At 49.6% G+C, this 16,316-nt stretch overlaps 1 protein-coding gene across 8 annotated transcripts in view; it reads right to left on the minus strand.

Annotated features, from left to right (window-relative positions):
- The window catches only part of MICAL2 (microtubule associated monooxygenase, calponin and LIM domain containing 2), a 336,247-nt gene that overhangs the window by 56,147 nt on the left and 263,784 nt on the right, over nucleotides 1-16,316 (minus strand). For all 8 annotated transcript variants that reach the window (XM_075325683.1, XM_075325690.1, XM_075325688.1 and 5 more), the window contains 2 exons: nucleotides 13,997-14,151; nucleotides 2,701-2,775 (listed from right to left, as the gene is read on the minus strand). In XM_075325683.1, the coding sequence (XP_075181798.1) occupies nucleotides 2,701-2,775; nucleotides 13,997-14,151 (230 nt within the window). The remainder of the gene's footprint in view (nucleotides 1-2,700; nucleotides 2,776-13,996; nucleotides 14,152-16,316) is intronic.

Here is a 16,316-nt window from a genome sequence, read left to right on the forward strand (position 1 = left end):
GTCCTATAAATATATGAATGCAAGGATGAAATTCTGGGATAAACAAACCACATTTATTTATAAATATGCAGAGACCGGGTACTGGACATTTATTCTATTTGCTTGTTATTTATGATTGGCATATATAATACCAACCTGTTGATTAGCGTGCACCCTAGTGGTGGTGACAAGAAATACGCTAGGATGGCGATATTTTAAACTTAGTTAACCCTTAATACACCCGTCTCCTCCTGAATCCTTAGATCACACCTTAAAGAATAAGTGCCATATAGGGCAAATAAAAGGATATTTTTGGTTTTAAGGATGTCAGGAGGGCACTTGTGTCAGAACAGGGGGTGAGAAGATGTTAATGTGTAAAAATCGCAATAAAAACATTGATATTTTTTTACTTTTGTTGTGATATCTCAGTTTGCAGTCAATAAATGTAAACATTGTTTTTATGCAGACACCAGATCGCGGTAATATCCTAATATATCATCACATAATATATAATCGGATGTTAGCTGCATCCAGTAGACAATATGCTTTCAGCTAAAGTCTTCAGTAGCACAAATCTCTTCATCTTCTCATCTACTTGATTTGTTACATTGTAGCAATGTGGATAGAATGTAGCAACCGCCTCCTGTTCTGCTCACAAGAGACTTTTTGGAATAGCTGCAACTGTACCAAACCCTCAGCAGTTAGTAGTATTGGGTCTGTACATTGTGGCCATAAAGAAGAATGCTTCCATTCACTGACATTAAGCAGTGATCTCGAAAAATGGTGAAAAATTTGAACATAAAGAACAGCAGAAAATTAACCTTTTTTTTTATATAGGAAACTGGATGATTTTGTAGGGCTGTCTGTGGGGTCTTATATAACATAGACTGGGTGATTTTGTGGGGTCTTATATGACATAGACTGGGTGATTTTGTGGGGTCTTATATGACACAGACTGGATGATTTTATGAGGTCTTATATAACATAGGCTGGATGATTTTGTGGGGTCTTATATGACACAGACTGGATGATTTTGTGGGGTCTTATATGACAGACTGGATGATTTTGTGGGGTCTTATATGACACACTGGATGATTTTGTGGTGTCTTATATGACACACTGGATGATTTTGTGGGGTCTTATATGACACACTGGATGATTTTGTGGGGTCTTATATGACATAGACTTGATGATTTTGTGGGGTATTATATAACAGACTGGATGATTTTATGGGGTCTTATACAATATAGACTGGATGATTTTGTGGGGTCTTATATAATATAGACTGGGTGATTTTGTGGGGTCTTATACGATATAGACTGGATGATTTTGTGGGATCTTATATGACATAGCCTGGATGATTTTGTGGTGTTTTCACACTTGCGTTGTTTTCCTTCCGTTACAATCCGCCCTTTTGGAAAACAGCGGAATCCGTTAACGGATTCCGCTGTTTCCCATAGACTTGTATGGGTGACGGATTGTACCAAAAGGACCTGCGTTGCTTCCGCTGGGCGACGCTCCGTTGCTTCCGCCCAGCGAGAGGAACGCAGCATGTAACGTTGTTTTGAGCAGCGGAATCCTCTGGATTTCACTGCGCATGCTCTTTTTTTTTTTAAATCACAAACTTTATTTTGGCTCGCGGTGGCCGAATGTTCAGCTGAGCGCCCGGCCGTCGGCAAGTGACAGCGCTCAGCTGAGCGACCGGCCGCCGGCATGCCCTGGCGCCGGCAGGTGACAGCGATCAGCTGAGCGACCGGCCGCCGGCTGCAGGGAGCGATCAGCTGATCACCCGGCGGCCGGCAAGTGACAGCGCTCAGCTGATCACTCGGCGGCCGGCTGCAGGGAGCGATCAGCTGATCACCCGGCGGCCGGCAAGTGACAGCGCTCAGCTGATCACCCGGCGGCCGGCTGCAGGGAGCGATCAGCTGATCACACGGCGGCCGGCAAGTGACAGCGCTCAGCTGATCACTCGGCGGCCGGCTGCAGGGAGCGATCAGCTGATCACCCGCGGCCGGCAAGTGACAGCGCTCAGCTGATCACTCGGCGGCCGGCTGCAGGGAGCGATCAGCTGATCACCCGGCGGCTGGCAAGTGACAGCGCTCAGCTGATCACTCGGCGGCCGGCTGCAGGGAGCGATCAGCTGATCACCCGCGGCCGGCAAGTGACAGCGCTCAGCTGATCACTCGGCGGCCGGCTGCAGGGAGCGATCAGCTGATCACTCGGCGGCCGGCTGCAGGGAGCGATCAGCTGATCATCCGGCGGCCGGCTGCAGGGAGCGATCAGCTGATCACCCGGCGGCCGGCAAGTGACAGCGCTCAGCTGATCGGCCGGCTGCAGGGAGCGATCAGCTGATCACCCGGCGGCCGCCAAGTGACAGCACTCAGCTGATCGGCCGGCTGCAGGGAGCGATCAGCTGATCACCCGGCGGCCGGCAAGTGACAGTGCTCAGCTGATCACCCGGCGGCCGGCTACTGGGAGCGATCAGCTGATTGTTCACAATAGTCTGCCGCCGGTAAAACTGTAAAAAAAAAAATCAAAACGGATTCCGTTGTTTTGCAGCATCCGTTGCATCCGTTACACAACGCAATGCAACGGATACCGTTCAACGCAAGTGTGAAACTAGCCTTATATGACACAGACTAGATGATTTTGTGGGGTCTTATACGATATAGGCTGGATGATTTTGTGGGGTCTTACATGATATAGACTGGATGTACTTACTGGACTGAATTTTCTGCCTCCACCGCTGAGATTTATTGGAAGTCACACTTGGCAGGTTGCTCGCGCGAACAAGTGCTGAAACAGAAAAAGATGTAAAAAAATGTGATTTATTGGTTATATCTAGGGACGGATGGGTGCTTTAAGTTAGGGGTACAGATATTTGGGTTACAGCATTAGTAATCATAACTGGTGTCCAACATAACAGTCCAACGAGCAAGAAAATAAAGTTATACAGCAAGGGGGTCTTAAAGCGCACCAGCTATCATGCTGATTCTATACATACCTTTAGTTGTCAGCTAGGATGTATAGGATTTGAAACACAAGCAAGGAAAGTTTGTAAAATGAGCAACTGTTGATTGGCAGCAGCTGCCGATCAGCTAATAGCTGGGGTGGGGTTTCATAGTGATTCCCGTCCCCCTTCCTGTTGTTCCTTCCTTTATCTGTTATTTATGCTAATTCTATTATAGAATCGTTTTAGTAAATGACTAGAAGGACCTGTGCTGATGTTATACCCATGTGACCAGAAGGGACGGGGCCTCAGCCAACAGAAAACTAATGTTGCTTCTCGGTATCAGCTATGTTGGGTGAGGCCCTGCCCCTTCTGGTCACATGGATATGACATCAGCACAGGTCCTTCTAGTCACTTAGTAAAATGATTCTATTATAGAATTAGCATAAATAACAGGGAGTACAGACAGGCAGGGGGCGGAAATCACTATGAATATCCACCCCAGCTATCAGCTGATCGGCAGCAGCTGCCACTCAAAAAGCTGCTCATTTTACAAACTTTACTTGCTTGTGTTTCAAAACCTATACATCCTAGCTGACAACTAAAGGTATGTATAGAATCAGCCTGATAGTGCCAGTATAGCACTGACTTTAGGTTATATAGGAAAATCCTGGTCATTGGTACGTTTTAAGACCTTAATGTACATTAGATAAAAGTTGGCTGAATCGGACAATTTCGGCAGAACTGGTCGACCATCTGATTTGATTGTAGACAACTAGATTCTTCGTTGATAGATGATGTTTGGGTAAAGAAGACTTGGCTATATGGAATTTTTATTTTTCAGAGGATATAAGTCACTGCCAGAGGAATCTGAAAGCAGCTTTTCCTCAAATCCTGGTGAAAACACAGACACTCAGCCGAGCAAACAAATTTATGGGGAAGTTGAGAGAGCGGTCTGCCAAATGATTGTTTGTCCATCAGGTATCTCATGTATATGGCTGTAGATACAAAACCATAGGATGTGTGTAACGCCTGCCTGGATCCACAGACTCAGATGGGCTGTAAAGGGGAGGCTAGAGGGAAGCCACTCACCAAGTAGGACCCCCAGAACCCTGAAACCCTTTAACCCCTATACAGGGATTTGGAATTACACAGGACCCTGGAGATCACTACCTGTGGAAGGCTGAGAGATGAGAGTAGTCGTCAGGCAGGGTCAAACCAGGAATAGCAGAACAGGGACAGAATCGGCAGGCAGTGACGTAGTCAGCAAACGTAGCAGAGGTCAGATCCGGGTCAGGCAGCAAGGTACAAAAACAGTAGGCAGAAGGGTAGTCAAAAACATGCAGAAGTCAACACAGGAATCACCAACAGAATAGGACGTAACAGGAGCCAGGAAAATCAGAACTATATCTGGCAGTGATCATGTGACAGGAGGGGAAATAAGAAGGGTGTGGTGTCTTCCCATTGGCTGTAGCTGAAAGCTGGCAACTTCAGCTGGAAGACACATGCCACCCACAGTCAGCCAGCGGTACTGCAGATCCCAAGCTAACCCAGCCCAGTGGATGATCGGAGCCTGCGCCCACCGGTGCTGCTGGCATCGACTTCTCTCCCATCACCAGCACCATCCACGGCGTCGCCTGGCGATCGGAGCAGAAGTCGCTGGAGCAGACTCCGGCGGTGACGTAACAATGTGGATGGAGCCAGTACAGACATCACTCATGAGAGTTTCCCTATTTTTAGTGTTTATATTATTTCCTTTGTGTGGTTATTCGATTCTGTCCCTGTCATACCACAAAACAGCCTGCAGAGGGCACCACCAGCTACTCCACATATAATAAAACCCAAAACAAGTGACGAGACCCAAACATCATTGATCGTAAACTGGTTATACCTGTGTAGGAGAAATGCATGAATAATATTCATCTAGTGAATTAGCTGAAGATTCCATAGGGCTTATTTTAGTTGTAACGTTTTGCAGTAAAACACTAGAATATTATAAAATAAGATAATAACACTCCTTTTACTAGTCCTGTTTGGATATTTCTAGTATCTTTTGCAGGTCTCTGTACCTCCAGTGTCAGTGATAATGTTTTGATACGAATATGTGACCGCTGCAGCCAATCACTGCCTCTAGAGGTCACGTATCTGTCTCCATATGTCATTGCCAGAGTATTAATAATACTTCTAATATTATTTTATGCCTTCTAAGCTCAGGTGGCTGGAGAACAGAAACACAACATATATTAGAAGTTTCAGAATATTATACAATGGGGAAAATAAGTATTTGATCCTCTGCTGATTTTGCAAGTTTTCCCAACTACACAGAATGGAGAGGGCTGTCATTTTTTATTGTAGGTAAGTTCAACTGTGACAGACAGAATAAAAACAAAAATCCAGAAAATAACATTGTATGATTTTTAAATTATTATTTTGCATTTTATTGTATGAAATAAATATTTGATACAATAGATAAACAGAACTTAATATTTAATACAATAATTTTTGTTTGCAGTTAGAAAGGCCGGACGTATCCTGCAGTTCTTGACCGGGTTTGCGCACACTGCAGCAGGGGTTTTGGCGACTCCTCCATACAGATCTCCTCCAGATCTTTCAGGTCACTCCTCCATACAGATCTTCTCCAGATTTTTCAGGTCACTTCTCCATACAGATCTTCTCCAGATTTTTCAGGTCACTCCTCCATACAGATCTTCTCCAGATCTTTCAGGTCACTTCTCCATACAGATCTTCTCCAGATTTTTCAGGTCACTCCTCCATAGAGATCTTCTCCAGATCTTTCAGGTCACTCCTCCATACAGATCTTCTCCAGATTTTTCAGGTCACTCCTCCATACAGATCTTCTCCAGATTTTTCAGGTCACTCCTCCATACAGATCTTCTCCAGATCTTTCAGGTCACTTCTCCATACAGATCTTCTCCAGATTTTTCAGGTCACTCCTCCATAGAGATCTTCTCCAGATCTTTCAGGTCACTCCTCCATACAGATCTTCTCCAGATTTTTCAGGTCACTCCTCCATACAGATCTTCTCCAGATCTTTCAGGTCACTCCTCCATACAGATCTTCTCCTGATCTTTCAGGTCACTCCTCCATACAGATCTTCTCCAGATCTTTCAGGTCACTCCTCCATACAGATCTCCTCCAGATCTTTATATCTCTCCTCCATAAGGATATTCTCCAGATCTTTCAGGTCATTCTTCCATACAGATCTCCTCCAGATCTTTCAGGTCATTCCTCCATACAGATCCCCTCCAGATCTTTATATCTCTCCTCCATACAGACCTTCTCCAGATCTTTCAGGTCATTCCTCCATACAGATCTCCTCCAGATCGTTCAGGTCATTCCTCCATACAGATCTTCTCCTGATCTTTCAGGTCACTCCTCCATACAGATCTTCTCCAGATCTTTCAGGTCACTCCTCCATACAGATCTCCTCCAGATCTTTATATCTCTCCTCCATACAGATATTCTCCAGATCTTTCAGGTCATTCTTCCATACAGATCTCCTCCAGATCTTTCAGGTCACTCCTCCATACAGATCCCCTCCAGATCTTTATATCTCTCCTCCATACAGACCTTCTCCAGATCTTTCAGGTCATTCCTCCATACAGATCTCCTCCAGATCGTTCAGGTCATTCCTCCATACAGATCTTCTCCTGATCTTTCAGGTCACTCCTCCATACAGATCTTCTCCAGATCTTTCAGGTCACTCCTCCATACAGATCTTCTCCAGATCTTTCAGGTCACTCCTCCATACAGATCTCCTCCAGATCTTTCAGGTCACTCCTCCATACAGATCTCCTCCAGATCTTTATATCTCTCCTCCATACAGATCTTCTCCGGATCTTTCAGGTCATTCTTCCATACAGATCTACTCCAGATCTTTCAGGTCCCTCCTCCATACAGATCCCATCCAGATCTTTATATCTCTCCTCCATACAGATCTTCTCCTGATCTTTCAGGTCACTCCTCCATACAGATCTTCTCCATATCTTTCAGGTCTCTCCTCCATACAGATCATCTCCAGATCTTTCAGGTCACTCCTCTACACAGATGTTGTCCAGATCTTGCAGGTCACTCCTCCATACAGATCTTTCAGGTCTCTCCTCCGTACAGATCTTTTCCAGATCTTTCAGGTCTCTCCTCCATACAGATCTTTCCAGATCTTTCAGGTCACTCCTCCATACAGATCTTCCAGGTCACTCCTCCATACAGATCTTCTCCAGATCTTTCAGGTCACTCCTCCATACAGATCTCCTCCAGATCTTTATATCTCTCCTCCATACAGATCTTCTCCAGATCTTTCAGGTCATTCTTCCATACAGATCTCCTCCAGATCTTTCAGGTCACTCCTCCATACAGATCCCCTCCAGATCTTTATATATCTCCTCCATACAGACCTTCTCCAGATCTTTCAGGTCATTCCTCCATACAGATCTCCTCCAGATCGTTCAAGTCATTCCTCCATACAGATCTTCTCCTGATCTTTCAGGTCACTCCTCCATACAGATCTTCTCCAGATCTTTCAGGTCACTCCTCCATACAGATCTTCTCCAGATCTTTCAGGTCACTCCTCCATACAGATCTCCTCCAGATCTTTCAGGCCACTACTCTATACAGATCTTCTCCAGATCTTTCAGGTCACTCCTCCATACAGATCTGCTCCATATCTTTCAGGTCACCCCTCCATACAGACAGGGCCGTATTTACCATTAGGCACCCGTGGTCCGGTGCCTAGGGCGGCAGATTGTGAGGGGCGGCACCTTCTGGCAGCAAAAAAAAAAAAAAAAAAAAAAAAATTTTTTTTTTTTTTTTTACATTTTTTTTTTTGTGGCCGCCGAGCACAGGAAGCTGATTGACCCCGGAACTGCCGGCGCCTGCACTTCCGGGGTCACAGGCGCGCGCCAATCAGCTCCTTCCTCTGTGCTGCGTCCACTGCTGTGTGGACGTCACATGCAGAGCTCACAGCAGGACGCCGCGGAGGACGTGATGGAAGCCGGTGTCAGAAGAGGATACTCACGTGAGCCAGGAAGATGGCGGCGGGCACTGGAGCAGGTAAGTGGATTCATAAGGAGCGTGGGAGTGTCTCTAATGCAGACCGGAGATCTGCGCATGCGGGGGGGGAGGCGGCAAAGGCAGATACTGGAGGGAGGCAGAGGCTGAGACTGGGGGGAGGCTGGAGGGAGGCAGAGGCTGAGACTGGGGGGAGGCTGGAGGGAGGCAGAGGCTGAGACTGGAGGGAGGCAGTGGCTGAGACTGGAGGGAGGCTGGAGGGAGGCAGAGGCTGAGACTGGAGAGAGGCAGAGGCTGAGACTGGGGGGAGGCTGGAGGGAGGCAGAGGCTGAGACTGGAGGGAGGCAGAGGCTGAGACTGTGGGGAGGCTGGAGGGAGGCAGAGGCTGAGACTGGGGGAGGCTGGATGGAGGCAGAGGCAGAGACTGGGGGGAGGCTGGAGGGAGGCAGAGACTGGGGGAGGCTGGAGGGAGGCAGAGGCTGAGACTGGGGGGAGGCTGGAGAGAGGCAGAGGCAGAGACTGGGGGGAGGCTGGAGGGAGGCAGAGGCAGAGACTGGGGGGAGGCTGGAGAGAGGCAGAGGCTGAGACTGGGGGGAGGCTGGAGGGAGGCAGAGGAAGAGACTGGGGGGAGGCTGGAGGGAGGCAGAGACTGGGGGGGAGGCTGGAGGGAGGCAGAGGCAGAGACTGGGGGGAGGCTGGAGGGAGGCAGAGGCAGAGACTGGGGGGAGGCTGGAGGGAGGCAGAGACTGGGGGGAGGCTGGAGGGAGGCAGAGGCTGAGACTGGGGGGAGGTTGGAGGGAGGCAGAGGCTGAGACTGGAGGGAGGCAGAGGCTGAGACTGTGGGGAGGCTGGAGGGAGGCAGAGGCTGAGACTGGGGGAGGCTGGAGGGAGGCTGAGACTGGAGGGAGGCTGAGGCTGAGACTGGGGGGAGGCTGGAGGGAGGCAGAGGCAGAGACTGGGGGAGGCTGGAGGGAGGCAGAGGCAGAGACTGGGGGGAGGCTGGAGGGAGGCTGAGGCTGAGACTGGAGGGAGGCTGAGGCTGAGACTGGAGGGGGCTGAGGCTGAGACTTGAGGGAGGCTGAGGCTGAGACTGGAGGGAGGCTGAGGCGGAGACTGGGGCAGGCTGAGGCTGGGGGGAGGCAAAGGCTGAGACTGGGGAAGAGAGGCTGATGCTGAGGGAAGATAGAGGCTGATGCTGGGGGAGAGAGGCTGATGTTGGGGGAGTGGGAGAGAGGGGCTAATGCTAGAGACAGAGGACAAGGGATGAGGGATAGTGCAATGACAAAATCGATTGGGTGGGGGGAGTGTAAGGACTCAGAATAAGAGGGGGCAGCATTGGGAGCTCATTGTGAAGAAGGGGCAGCATGTGTGGGATCAGTATGGAGTGGAGCAATGTAGGGGAGTCAATATCAAGAGTGAGGTAGTGTGTGTGGGGGGGGTCTCAGCATAAGCGTTAGTGTGGTGGTCTTAGCATGAGTGGGGCAACATGAAGGTCTCATTATGGAAAAGAGGAAGGCAGCATTAGGAGCTCATGGAGAGGGACAGCATGCATGGGACATTGTGAGAAGGGGGCAGCATGCATGGGACACTGAGGAGGGGGCAGCATGCATGAGACATTGTGAGGAGGGGGCAGCATGCATGGGACATTGTGAGAAGGGGGCAGCATGCATGGGACACTGAGGAGGGGGCAGCATGCATGAGACATTGTGAGGAGGGAGCAGCATGCATGGGACATTGTGAGGAAGGAGCAGCATGCATGGGACATTGTGATGAGGGAGCATCAAGCATGAGACATTGTGCGGAGGGAGCAGCATGCATGGGACATTGTGAGGAGGGAGCAGCATGCATGGGACATTGTGAGGCGGGAGCAGCATACATGAGACATTGTGAGGAGGGGGCAGCATGCATGAGACATTGTGAGGAGGGAGCAGCATTCATGGGACATTGTGAGGAGGGAGCAGCATGCATGGGACATTGTGAGGAGGGGCAGCATGCATGGGACATTGTGAGGAGGGAGCAGCATGCATGGGACATTGTGAAGAGGGGGCAGCATGCATGGGACATTGTGAGGAGAGAGAAGCATGCATGGGACATTGTGAGGAGGGGGCAGCATGCATGGGACATTGTGAGGAGGGGGCAGCATGCATGGGACATTGTGAGGAGGGGGCAGCATGCATGGGACATTGTGAGGAGGGGGCAGCATGCAAGGGACATTGTGAGGAGGGGGCAGCATGCAAGGGACATTGTGAGGAGGGAGCAGCATGCATGGGACATTGTGAGGAGGGGGCAGCATGCATGGGACATTGTGAGGAGGGGGCAGCATTCATGGGACATTGTGAGGAGGGGGCAGCATTCATGGGACATTGTGAGGAGGGGGCAGCATGCATGGGACATTGTGAGGAGGGGGCAGCAAGCATGGGACATTGTGAGGAGGGAGCAGCATGCATGGGACATTGTGACGAGGGAGCAGCATGCATGGGACATTGTGAGGAGGGGGCAGCATGCATGGGACATTGTGAGGAGGGAGCAGCATGCATGGGACATTGTGAGGAAGGAGCAGCATGCATGGGACATTGTGAGGAGGGAGCATCAAGCATGAGACATTGTGCGGAGGGAGCAGCATGCATGGGACATTGTGAGGAGGGAGCAGCATGCATGGGACATTTTGAGGCGGGAGCAGCATACATGAGACATTGTGAGGAGGGGGCAGCATGCATGAGACATTGTGAGGAGGGAGCAGCATTCATGGGACATTGTGAGGAGGGAGCAGCATGCATGGGACATTGTGAGGAGGGGCAGCATGCATGGGACATTGTGAGGAGGGAGCAGCATGCATGGGACATTGTGAAGAGGGGGCAGCATGCATGGGACATTGTGAGGAGGGGGCAGCATGCATGGGACATTGTGAGGAGGGGGCAGCATGCATGGGACATTGTGAGGAGGGGGCAGCATGCATGGGACATTGTGAGGAGGGGGCAGCATGCAAGGGACATTGTGAGGAGGGAGCAGCATGCATGGGACATTGTGAGGAGGGGGCAGCATTCATGGGACATTGTGAGGAGGGGGCAGCATTCATGGGACATTGTGAGGAGGGGGCAGCATTCATGGGACATTGTGAGGAGGGGGCAGCATGCATGGGACATTGTGAGGAGGGGGCAGCAAGCATGGGACATTGTGAGGAGGGAGCAGCATTCATGGGACATTGTGACGAGGGAGCAGCATGCATGGGACATTGTGAGGAGGGGGCAGCATGCATGGGACATTGTGAGGAGGGGGCAGCATGCATGGGACATTGTGAGGAGGGGGCAGCATGCATGGGACATTGTGAGGAGGGGGCAGCATGCATGGGACATTGTGAGGAGGGGGCAGCATGCATGGGACATTGTGAGGAGGGGGCAGCATGCATGGGACATTGTCCTCACATCATGCTGCTCCCTCCTCACAATGTACAGATCATATTTCATAATCGAGGAAGGTGTGGTGCATATACAGTAGTTTATAAGGGAGGGCAGTGTGGTGTTTATTAGGGGCAGTGTCACAGTCACAGTATATAAGTGGGGACGGTGTGGTGGGAATATTTTATACTCATGCTATGTTTTGATGTGCCTGTGGTGATTCCCATGGGGGGGGGGGGGGTTCGTTTCTTATTGATACTTTTTAAAGTGTGCTACAGAGTAGATCTGCCTTAAACAGATGTCGTGTGCGAAAACTCAGTTTTACGTTGTCACTAAGGGGCGCGACCACTTAAAGTGCCTAGGGCAGCATGAAGGCAAAATACAGCCCTGCATACAGATCTCCTCCAGATCTTTATATCTCTCCTCCATACAGATCTTCTCCAGATCTTTCAGGTCATTCTTCCATACAGATCTCCTCCAGATCTTTCAGGTCACTCCTCCATACAGATCTTCTCCATATCTTTCAGGTCTCTCCTCCATACAGATCATCTCCAGATCTTTCAGGTCACTCCTCTACACAGATCTTGTCCAGATCTTTCAGGTCACTCCTCCATACAGATCTTTCAGGTCTCTCCTCCGTACAGATCTTTTCCAGATCTTTCAGGTCTCTCCTCCATACAGATCTTTCCAGATCTTTCAGGCCACTCCTCCATACAGATCTTCTCCAGATCTTTCAGGTCACTCCTCCATACAGATCTTCTCCAGATCTTTCAGGTCTCTCCTCCATAGAGATCATCTTCTCCAGATCTTTCAGGTCACTCCTCCATAGAGATCTGCTCCAGATCTTTCAGGTCTCCCCTCCATAAGATCTTCTCCAGATCGTTCAGGTCTCTCCTCCTTACAGATCTTCTCTAGATCTTTCAGGTCACTCCTCCATACAGATCTTCTCCAGATCTTTCAGGTCTCTCCTCCGTACAGAACTTCTCCAGATCTTTCAGGTCTCTCCTCCATACAGATCTTCTCCAGATCTTTCAGGTCACTCCTCCATACAGATCTTCTCCAGATCTTTCGGGTCATTCCTCCATACAGATCTTCTCTAGATCTTTCAGGTCACTCCTCCATACAGATCTTCTCCATATCTTTCAGGTCTCTCCTCCATACAGATCTTCTCCAGATCTTTCAGGTCACTCCTCCATACAGATCTTCTCCATATCTTTCAGGTCTCTCCTCCATACAGATCTTCTCCAGATCTTTCAGGTCACTCCTCCATACAGATCTTCTCCAGATCTTTCAGGTCACTCCTCCATACAGATCTTCTCCAGATCTTTCAGGTCACTCCTCTATATAGATCTTCTCCAGATCTCTCAAGTCACTCCTTTCCACAGATCTTCTCCAGATGTTTCAGGTTTCTGAGCTGTCACTGGGCAACATTGAGTTTCAGCTCCTGCAAAGATTTTCTATTGGGTTCAGGTCTGGAGGCTGGCTAGGCCACTGTAGGACCTTCAAATGCTTTTTACAGAGTCACTAAATCACCCTGGCTGTGTGTTACAGGTCATTGTTATGCTGGAAGACCCAGCCACAACCCATCTTCAATGTTCTTACTAAGGGAAGGAGGTTGATGGCCAAAATCTCACAATATATGACCCCATCCATCCTCCTTTCAATACGGTGCGGTCCTCCTGTCCGCTTTGCAGAAAAACACCCCCAAAGTATGATGTTTCCACTCCCATGCTTCACGGTTGGGACGGTGTTTTTGGGTGTTCATCCTTCATATTCCTCCAAATACATTGTGAGGAGTTGATACAAAAAGCTCTATTTTGATTTCATCTGAACGCATAACCTTCTTCCATGCTTCCTCTGAATCATACGGATGGTCACTGGCAAACTTCAAATGGGCCTGGAAATATTATGACATAAGCAGGGGGACCTTGTGTGACCTGCAGGATTTTAATCCATGACGGCATAGTGTGTTATTAATCTTTGAGACTGTGGTCTCAGCTCTCTTCAGGTCATTGACCAGGTCCTCCCGTGTAGTTCTGGGCTGATTTCTGACCTTTCTCGTAATCATCCTTAGCCCACAAGTAGAGATCTTGAATGGAGCCCCAGTCCGAGTAAGACTGAGTGTCATCTTGTGTTTCTTCTATTTTCTAATAATTGCACCAACAGTTGTTGCCTTCTCACCAAGCTGCTTGCCTATTGTCCTGTAGCCCATCCCAGCCTTGTGCAGGTCTACAATTTTGTCCCTTGTGTCCTTAGACCGCTCTTTGGTCTTGGCCATGATGGAAAGGTTGGCGTTTGATTGAGTGTGCCATTAATGCAGGTAATGAGTGCAGAGTAGGAGAAAAAATAACAGGTCTGTGAGAGCCAGAATTCTTACTGGTTGGTAGGTGATAAAATATTATGTCATGCAATAAAATGAAAATTAATTATTTAATAATCATACAATTGGATTTTCATTTATTTTTTTTAATTCTGTCTGTCACAGTTGAAGTTACCAACGATACAAATTAGAGACCGCTCCATTCTTTGTAGGTAGGAAATCGTCAGTGTATCAAATACTTATTTTCCCCATTATCACACATGGATTAATTGTTTTAACGTCTCTGAGGGTAATCTGCTCCACCTCGACTAGTTTCTGACTTACCGTCGGCAGCTTTAGAGTGATGGCCGCTATTAGCCTGCGCTTCCGAGTGCCCCCCGGATGAGCCAGCGGCAGCGCATTGCTTCCTTCTTCTTGATGACAGCCGTCTGTGATGTTGTTTTCCGTGGTTCTCCTCTGGACGATTTTCTGTATCTGAGCTGAAAGAACAAATATGAATTACTAAGCATGTGCTGATACCTGAACGCCTGTGTATGATCAGATATGCACAACCTAAGAAAATTACAGGGCTCTGACTTTAAAGGCTATGGACACCTCTGACGTTAAAAAAACCCTAAAATATATATATATATATATATATATATATATATATATATATTTACATATTAGTGGTTCCCTTTAGTTACAAATATTGCTAATCAAAATTTTACATTTTTATTTTGAGAGCGTCTCTGTCATGATTCATGCATGGCTCTGGCATTCCTGAGCCGGTGCATGTATCCTGCCTAGGGGAGGGACCTGTCTGTTCTGGCCTCGTTCTGGGGGTCACGCCGTCATATCTTGGTGCTGCTGCCTCTTGGACGTCGCCAGTGATATTTCCGGCTCCGCTGTGTGCTCCGTTCCTGTGAGAAGTTCTCTGTTTCTTGTCCTGCTATCCGCTACTGTTTGTCCTGACCTCTGCTCCCGTTGCCTGACCTGACTTCCATCCCTCTTGCCTGATCTGACCTGACCTTCGTCCCCCCGACCTGACCTCTGTTTCCCCGGAATGTCCTGATCTCCGATCTTCCTGCCCGTCCGTACCTCCATCCCTTCTACCCATCCTTCCTCCACACCTCCCTGTCCTCCGGTCTCCTGTCCTGTCCCGTGTTCCCCACGTCCTCCCCTGTGCTTACTTGCTCTCCTGGTATCTGACGTCGGCTCTGTTCTTTGACTTTGGATAGTTTTCTTATCAGTACTGACGTGACATCCCGTTTTAGACCCTGTCTGATCGACTATCCCTGCTCTTGTGTTAGCGACCTCTAGTGGACTTCTGTCTAACTACACTCAGGAGTTCTTTTCCTAACTGAGTCCCTGCACCCCCTAGTGGTAACTTGACAGTCTCCTTTAGTAATACAAGCTGGATGTCTGTGTGTCCTGTGTGCCGCCCCCGTGCCAGCAGCCGGTGGTGCTCGGATCTGGGCCTTCAGGGGTGGTAGCTCGAGGGTCTCCGGACCCGGGGGTCTCGTGGACACGCCGAATAAATGGGGGGACGTATATGTACGGGCTGGGCCGTATTGAGTTTGTGACGCCACCCACAGTGTGTGGTGAGGTGGGACTCCACCGCTGCTGTTACGGGGCACCCGGGGGAGATGTCGTGCAGCAGGTTGTTAACCCCTCCGTGGGCAGGGATGGTGGCCCCGGGACCCGGTGGCTCTGGTGCAGGGGAGATGACGACCGCAGGGTGTGCTGGTGTACTCACAGTTAGTAAAGAACACAAGTCTCTGGTAAACCAAGGTGATGATGGCCGGTGCCGTGGCCAGTTGCATTCGGGATCCCCCACCCGGCTGGTGGTCTCTGTCCTTTTACTGCACTGTTGTATAAGGTGGACTTTCCCAGTATAAAACTCAGGAGTCCGCTCCCGGCTGGATGTGGCCTAAGGAGCCGTGCCCGCAGACGCTGGCCCGTGGGATCTATGGGCCCTGGCGGTGACCTCTTATCCCTAATTGGTGGGCTGTTGTCTTCTATGAGGGACTTTGGGTGGGACAGGACCTCTAGTCCTGGCCTCAATCGGTTAATTAACCAGTTCCACTTGTTTCTGGTTCCTGGCTTCAGGGTCCGAGTACCCCCCTTTGTGCTACGGTTTCCGGGTCGGTTCCCGTGTCGGTACCGGCGGGCTACAACTCTGGCCAGTCCACCTCTGTTCCGCCGAGCCATCTTCCCGTCTCCTGCTGACGGAGACCACCATCTGCCTCCTAGCCAAGGCACCAGGGCTCCTACCCTGGTACCGTTCAACTTGGACTTCACCGCTGGAGCTACCCGTAGCTCCAGCCCACACTCCTCTCCAAACTGAACTCTCAAGCTTAACTAACTATTTTCCCGCCCCGGGCCATCTAAACCCCTGGGTGGGCGTGTCCCAACCGCCTGGTCACACCCACTGGTGTGTCTATCTGTCCCTAAGGGGGTGGCTAGGGTTTTCTGGTTGGCTGTGTGTTTCCTACAGAGGGAGGGTCTTATGCAGGGGCCTATTTGTGACTACCTGGTTTTGCCAGGGCGTCACGCCCTGGATGCTACAGTCTTGACTTGCTTTCATGAATCAGCACAGCTTCTATCCTGCACTTATTTCCTCTCCATATATTTTCTATCTTGTCTAAAGTCTGGGGGTTTT

The sequence above is a fragment of the Anomaloglossus baeobatrachus genome, chromosome 10 (assembly GCF_048569485.1).
Source record: "Anomaloglossus baeobatrachus isolate aAnoBae1 chromosome 10, aAnoBae1.hap1, whole genome shotgun sequence".
Lineage (NCBI taxonomy): Eukaryota > Metazoa > Chordata > Amphibia > Anura > Aromobatidae > Anomaloglossus > Anomaloglossus baeobatrachus.